At 31.7% G+C, this 6,919-nt stretch overlaps 2 protein-coding genes and 1 long non-coding RNA gene across 4 annotated transcripts in view; 2 read left to right on the forward strand and 1 right to left on the reverse strand.

The window, feature by feature from the left end:
- The first annotated feature begins 673 nt into the window (after positions 1–673).
- Positions 674–3,516, forward strand: LOC125505878 (phosphoglycolate phosphatase 2-like). 2 transcript variants are annotated; one of them, XM_048670721.1, is made up of 6 exons: positions 674–767; positions 829–925; positions 988–1,280; positions 1,834–2,062; positions 3,010–3,154; positions 3,277–3,516. In XM_048670721.1, exons 2-6 carry the CDS (start codon positions 838–840, stop codon positions 3,446–3,448), a joined length of 927 nt encoding a protein of 308 aa, XP_048526678.1. In that variant the 5' UTR covers positions 674–767; positions 829–837; the 3' UTR covers positions 3,449–3,516. The 2 variants fall into 2 exon arrangements, with proteins under 2 accessions (XP_048526678.1, XP_048526680.1); XM_048670723.1 differs by having other exon boundaries at positions 682–925.
- On the reverse strand, positions 3,388–6,563 carry LOC125505879. Its single transcript, XR_007282512.1, has 2 exons — positions 6,479–6,563; positions 3,388–5,029 (listed from the first exon to the last, which is right to left on the reverse strand). It is a non-coding gene; the product is annotated as an uncharacterized LOC125505879 (long non-coding RNA).
- A 198-nt stretch (positions 6,564–6,761) lies between these two features.
- LOC109541652 (major facilitator superfamily domain-containing protein 6) overlaps positions 6,762–6,919 on the forward strand; it is a 6,451-nt gene continuing 6,293 nt past the window's right edge. Inside the window, exon 1 of the mRNA XM_048670720.1 lies at positions 6,762–6,849. The gene's annotated coding sequence lies outside the window, so the exon portion shown is untranslated. The remainder of the gene's footprint in view (positions 6,850–6,919) is intronic.

A 6,919-nucleotide genomic window follows, 5' to 3' on the forward strand; every position in this document is an offset into this window, starting at 1 on the left:
AGCTAACAAAGTATTGCAACTGATAACATAGTTTAAAGATAAGAAAAAATCTTACTTGGAAAAGAATTTGATTAAGTAGTTACAAACGTACAATAGAGTTGAACAAATATTATAACCAATGTCACCATGTAGATGTAAATAAATTCAAATGGTGACAAGTTTAGAAGTTCCTGGATCTTTTGCAAAACCATATAAAATTTTATCTGGGTTAAGCTAAAAATTCCAGTCAAATAATGCTATTTTTGCTATTTTTGCGAGCCTTTGCGATTCTAGTGCTTCATATATTCGTATATTTGAAATCATATGATAAGAAACAAAAAGGATTTTTTTAAAATCTGAAAAAATCTACAATTTTCTATTAAACCAAGTTTATTTTTAGTTTTATGACCAGGTTTTATTAACTGTTATCGCTAGAAGACAGGATATTTTCATGCAGTTTTGTGTAAATCATTATCGCTTAACTGTAGAGCTTAGTGTAACGTTTACAATGCTGCTACGAAGTATCAAATTCTAACAATTCTTGAATCATTATCTTAACGGCGCAGAAAGCAAACAACTAAATATTAAGTAATATTTTCCTTGTATAGTTTTAATGGTAATACTGTCAGTGCGTTCGATATCCCTTAAGACAACAACAAACTCCCAGACTCAATATCAATATGATAAGGAAATTCCTATAAATTTGAAGATATCAGCGAAATATAAGTGTTTGATTCACAAGAGTAGCGTGACAAGTTCATATGCGCTAGTAACTTATTTTAAAAAGCGTTAGTTTATTTATCTTGGTTTTTTAATAAATGAATAATACAAATTTCTTTTGTTTAACAGAAGTCTAAAATGTTGACTATTAATATTGATGAGACTGATGAGAAAATTAGTAGGAAATTGGTTGATTCAATTGATGCCATTTTATTCGATATTGATGGTGAGTTGATGTGTTCAATAGTTTTAAAGCAAATTTTTATCAATCAACATTATATATTCTAGGGGTGCTGTTAATGAACCATCAAATAATTCCCGGATCCATTGAATTCGTAGATAAATTACGAAAACTGGGAAAAAAACTAGCATTTGTCACGAATAACGCCATTAACTCACCACAGAAAATTCTCAAATTCTTGGAACCTTTCAATGCTCAACTTGAGGAAATATACAATCCAACGTCGTCCTTTATCGACCTATTGAAAAAAAATGGTTTCAACAAGGATATTTTTGCAATCGCGAGTGATGGAGCAATAGAAGTAATGAGGAATGCTGGACTTAATGTTATTGATTATGAGGTAATKTTTKTYCAATGTATATACAGATTGTTTGATYATCAAGCATATACATACATACATACATACATATATCAATCATCTTTATTACAGTCATCCCGTCAAGCAAAGAAGTAAATTTAACTGCGCTAAATTTKATTTCGTATRCTTGATACATTTTCAAATAAAAGCTAAAAGTCTGGAAAAGTAGGCATTTTACGTCAATTCRTTTMTGTACGGGATTATWTTTGCCTYGAGGTCAGAAATTTATCAGCAAGTTCATRGRACTGTMMGTTTTTATCGTGGAAACACAGGYGACATGACACGGKTTTTTTTTAATTTATTGGAWWAWWTKAWWATAGGCWWAAAGGCAATATTGCATGMWATTYKATTTGATAGCTTAAGRAAARTRTGATATTTTTGCAAAAYAATAGTTTCATSAATTKAYCAMATCACCTAATTTTCAGCTATTTAAGCATAAAACAAAATATGTAAAGGAAATAAAAGTTGTATTTTTCATAAAATAATTGTAACTTATGCTCAATATARACATAAGAGTTTATTKTTGTTGATTTAGAGCATACAACAAGAGAGACTAACTGATGTCCTATCAGTTAGAGAATTATCTCTAAAAGGCTTAGATCGTGGCAAAAACGTTGGAATAGTATATGTAGATACGAATTTCAATACCTGCTACGGATCCTTGCAAGTGGGTCAAGTCCTTTTAAATCGCATCGAGAAAGTTCAATTCTTCGCTGCATGTCCTGATGATACGGGTTCCATAGGGGACAATTTGTTTCTAACAGGTATAAAGACTACTTACTACAAAACAAATTAAAAAGTATCTAAATGTGTAAAAATTCATATTAACGTTGCTTTAGCGGTGGATGTATTTAGTCCAGCGGATAATTTGTTGTAAATCTCGTTAATATCAATTATTTTGAGTTTAGGATTAATTGCATCTTAAATAACAGGCACGGTGCAAACACCGCTAATGCTGCAATAAAAAGGAATAATTTTATTTATTGTTAATGTATTTAGTACTATTTGGTAGCCAGTTCGTATCTTCGTTTTCACATCACATACGTTTTTTAGCACATACTCAAATTAATTTCGTTCATCAGTTGTACCTAAATATCCTATCAGCCAAAGGCAGGGCAAGGCATTTGAGGAAATTAAAAAGAGCATTAAATGTATTTATGATATGATTGAGCGAGATAAAAAACAAAAATTAAAAATATTTTTTTAAGGACTTCAACTAATTCGCGAATGTTCCAGAAGCTTTTTGAACACATGAAGATAATTACGCTACACCTACCAAGCATAGTTGCTCGTTTGCATTGTTTGTTTACGTTTTTTTTCAACCCGACCTTCATTTGAATACATTTCTCACATCGTTCCAAATGGGTTGTCTTTGATTTATTAGAGCTTTCTTGTTCGTCTGCATTGGCTTCCAACCATGCCAAGCCTATTAGGGAACACTCCGAAGCAGCCGGTCTATCATGTAAATGGTGAATATCAAAACATATTTTCCATGGAACTTTTGCGATCGTTGAGCTCGTTTGCAATCATCAGCCTCTTTCATTAATCGCTACTTGACGTTTTTCTGTTGAGTGCTGCACTTATCTCTTTAAAATGTCGATAATTAATTGCTTCCAGGCATCATTTCCAGAAGTTTTTTGCAGATCAAAAAAATTAAGTTAATGAAATAAGGAAACGATTGTCAAAAAACTTTTTTATTATTTGTTTTTAGGTCCTAAATATAACATAGATGCGTTGGAAAGATGGAGCAATAGAAAAGCCTCAGTAATAGGAAAGCCTGAAAAAGCACTAGGAAATATTATACAATCCAAGTTGAAGATATCCGATAGCCAACGAATTTTGATGATAGGAGATAGGTAAGTACTGTATATAATAGTTTGTAATTTTTTAAACCTTAGATTTTTTCTATAGAACGTTTCGTTTTTTGGATGAAAGCATGTTTGTTTCTCATCAAATTTTAACCCTCATTTTATTTCAGTATTGCATCTGATATGGCATTTGCCGTAAACTCAGGCTTCAAAAGTTGTTTGGTACTAAGCGGCATTTTCACTAAAGGCCAATGGGACGACTGGAAAGAGCCAGAAAATCTAAAACCGAACTATATTGCTACCAGTTTGGGGGCAATTTATGAAAAAATTCAAGATGTGTGATTCATTTTTACACTATTATATTGAAACATGTACAAGATAATTTTGAATAATAAAGCAGTTCGAATTTGTTTATGATTTTTAATTTTAGTCTTGTGTCGCTTTAAATAGCCGATAAGTGCAAAGTTAAAGACCCATAAATCCTATGGACAAGATAAAACAAAGCCGCTTTCCAGAATTGCTTTTTATGATCATGTCAGAAAGGATACATTTGAAAAGAAAAAACATCACTTAGCCGGTGATGGTAAATTTCCTCTAGGCTGGGAGGTTTAACAACTTTCCTGCTTAACGATAAATGACAGGAATGCTCCATATGGGGACCATAAATATTTACCAATAAGCGAAGGGCCTGAAATCTACCTGGTTTCAGCTTCCAACCATTTCAAAGTTTGGAGGGGTTTTAGAAGGAAAATCTGAAATCACTTTTATTTAGCAGAAACCGTGCGTAAGATAAGTAAGTGTCGGTGTGCATTTAATCACCAGGTTAGTGTTTTTTAGTAACTCTTGGACTTAAATTAGCTACATATTCATAATAAATAGTAATAAGGAAAATTGGCTCACAAAGTAGCCTTCGTAAATGTCTTTGATTCAATAGTTCAATTAATAAAACAATCTTTTTGCCATTTTTTTGGGTTCTATAAAACGTGGTATTGAAATCTTGCAAAACACTTTGAATGTATTTATTAACATAGGTTCCATATCCTCGAATTTCCTGAAGCAAGCCGAAGTAATATTTGTAAGGTTTTATTCTTTTTGTGTGTTTACCATAATATTTGACAACTAACAACGAAAAGTTTAGCTTGAAAAAATGAATCATCAAAAAATGAAAACGAATGCGTGAAGATTCAATGCAAAGAGTAGTTAAATATAATTATTATTTATATCCAAATATTACTATTATTTATATTATTACCTACTCTTTGGCTAAAGTATACCTAAAAAGTCCATGTTAAGGAAATATGAATGCTTTCGTGATAGGCATAGGTGATAGCAAACCTGCCCAACCGCTTTACTTCATGAATATTAAAATGGAAGAAAGAGGGAAAAGTGTTTGGGATTTCGTCTTCTTGGTATCTAACAGACTCTTCAGTCGAGTTCGGAAAAGTTGTTAGTCGCATGAAGCTTAACTCGAAACTGTAAAATAATCAGGTTGTATACAGGAAAGTAAGGTGCGTAAGTTTCCAATATACAATTTTTTGATTACAATTATAGTTTGTGTTTAACATTGCGTTTGTATATTGATGCCGGTTGAGCCCCAACTTATTTGCAAAAATGAATAAAATTTACTCATTGCAAGACTTATTATTATCATGTTTTAAAGTAGAAGGCTTCACTAGTCATCAAACTCGGAATAAATGTTTTAAATTCGTTTTTGCAACTGGAAAGACATGCTTATTGGCACGGACTAAGAGACAATACGCAAATTAATCATGTGTTTAAATTACACCGTCCTGCTATTATACCACTTCATTAAAATAGAAAAAAATAACTTGCGCAAACATATGGTTCCCACTGTTCGGAGTGTTTGTAGTTGTAATGTTCGTCTAAATGTGTAGAGGTGAACGTTGCGGGTCAAGTTCATTACTGAAAATTTACGAGAAAATGTTATTATGGTGATGTAGATGTAGACAATAGGACGATGTGATAGAAATTAACATTTCAGGTAAATTAATGTAGGCAAATAAGAAAAAAAAAATGTAGGAAAATAGATACATTTACACGTTAATACATCAAGAATTGCTAGTGTACAACTTCACGCCCCATTTTTCAAAATTGAGCGTGACGTATGGTAAGATCCGAAAACTTAATACTTTATTAAAGAAATAGAAGATCTAGTAAAAACTTTATTTGCTAAGCAAAGTAAGGAAATAAAAATACGCAATAAAAAATAAAAATTAACGAACAGTACGACAACAATCTCTGAATATATTAAACATATAAATAATATTGGACCAAATCCATGGAGTTAAAACTCTACATGTTTGGCGTTGGCACTGTTTAATTGAGACATGGAATGAATACAAAGTCGTCGACATTTAAAAAATAAATTTGGCGTATACTGTTTCTCCCAGCACACTAAGCGTATGAATGTCTATTTTTAAATTCACATTGTAAAAATATTATTTTAAGTATGTATTCTTTAGACAACATACAAATATTCTTCAGATACAAAGTAGGAAAAGTGAAATAAATGCGAATATTATTTTAAAACACTGGTCAATATGCAACGCCTGTGGGTAGGTATAGAAATACAGATTGATACGATGCCAGAGATAGTGCGAATCTTTAAAACACATAACCATTTTTGTGCTTAGATTTGAAACTAATCTAAGCACAACAACGAAATCTAGTGAATTCTGCCAACCATAAAAAATAAACTTTGTACCTTCCAGATATGCAAAATTTGATTAAGGTTCAAAATGATAAGTAAAACGTGACAAAACGAACTTGATAATTTTTGTCGCGCCACACATTTAATTACTTTTAATTACGCAGTTTAATACAGTTAAAAAATGTGTGGTTGAACATTTAAACGTTGCCCCTGAAATATCTGTAAGCGTTAGAATTATCTTCAGTTTCCTTGCATTAGAGTGTACAAAGCTATGTAACAGGATTTAAATGGGCTCATATGTATTGAAGATTACAAAATATTGTTATTGCTTCAGAAGCATACCTACATATCCACTAGGGTATTCATTTTCGTTATGTTCACTCATATTTTAAATTTTGCATAAGTTATTGCAATATTTACTTAAAAATAATTGGATTCAATCAACGAAAGCAAAAATGCTAAAGACATATGCGAAATATACGCAAAATTTGTTCGCCAAAATATGTATGCTAAACTTGAACAGGGCAGTAACTAGAACAGTTGCATGCAACAAAAGTGAAGTGCATGAGGAAAAATTGTTAGCTACTATTAGATATAGATTCATCAGATGGTGCTTTTCAAAACAGGTTTAGTGACATATTCTATAAACCCTATAAAATTATTCCAGTGAATGAAAGATGAATGGCCGTACAAAATCTTACTCTTGTGTTTTGTTAACAACGTTGTGTACAACTGAACGATAAAACAACCCATACGGAATAATTTCTTTAAATCCGGACCACCACTGTGGAAGCTCTTGATTTCTATATTTAACTGCAAAACTCGTTAACCAACAAAGAGAAAGTCAGTTTTCAAGTACACAGGCTAAAGCAGTGGGAAAAGATAATGTGCAATCAAACGTTTGATAACTTTTATCGAATAGAATTAACTTTCGGGAACGATCATGTGTACATACCTAATGTTCAGCCGGTTATCGAAAATCCATTGCTTGTGTGACTGGAGGATTCAGTCGAGTTCTTTAGAAAATGTCTTCATTTATCTTATAGTTAGTTATAATTTAACATTGGCCAAGGTAGGTGACATGTGTTCATTCTTGTTTCGCGTGACTAATTTTTAATTTATTGGATTGTTTCTTACCCATC

Source organism: Dendroctonus ponderosae, unplaced genomic scaffold (genome assembly GCF_020466585.1).
Source record: "Dendroctonus ponderosae isolate FM_Combo_2020 unplaced genomic scaffold, Dpon_F_20191213v2 Dpon_F_20191213_1, whole genome shotgun sequence".
In the NCBI taxonomy this organism is placed as follows: Eukaryota; Metazoa; Arthropoda; class Insecta; order Coleoptera; family Curculionidae; genus Dendroctonus; species Dendroctonus ponderosae.

Excerpts from the sequence above, each read along its gene's own strand:
- LOC125505878 (XM_048670721.1), top strand. The coding sequence starts at position 838 with ATGTTGACTATTAATATTGATGAGACTGATGAGAAAATTAGTAGGAAA. Across the intron at positions 2,063-3,009 it reads GGACAATTTGTTTCTAACAG|GTCCTAAATATAACATAGAT; the intron begins GTATAAAGACTA and ends ATTTGTTTTTAG. Across the intron at positions 3,155-3,276 it reads ATTTTGATGATAGGAGATAG|TATTGCATCTGATATGGCAT; the intron begins GTAAGTACTGTA and ends ATTTTATTTCAG.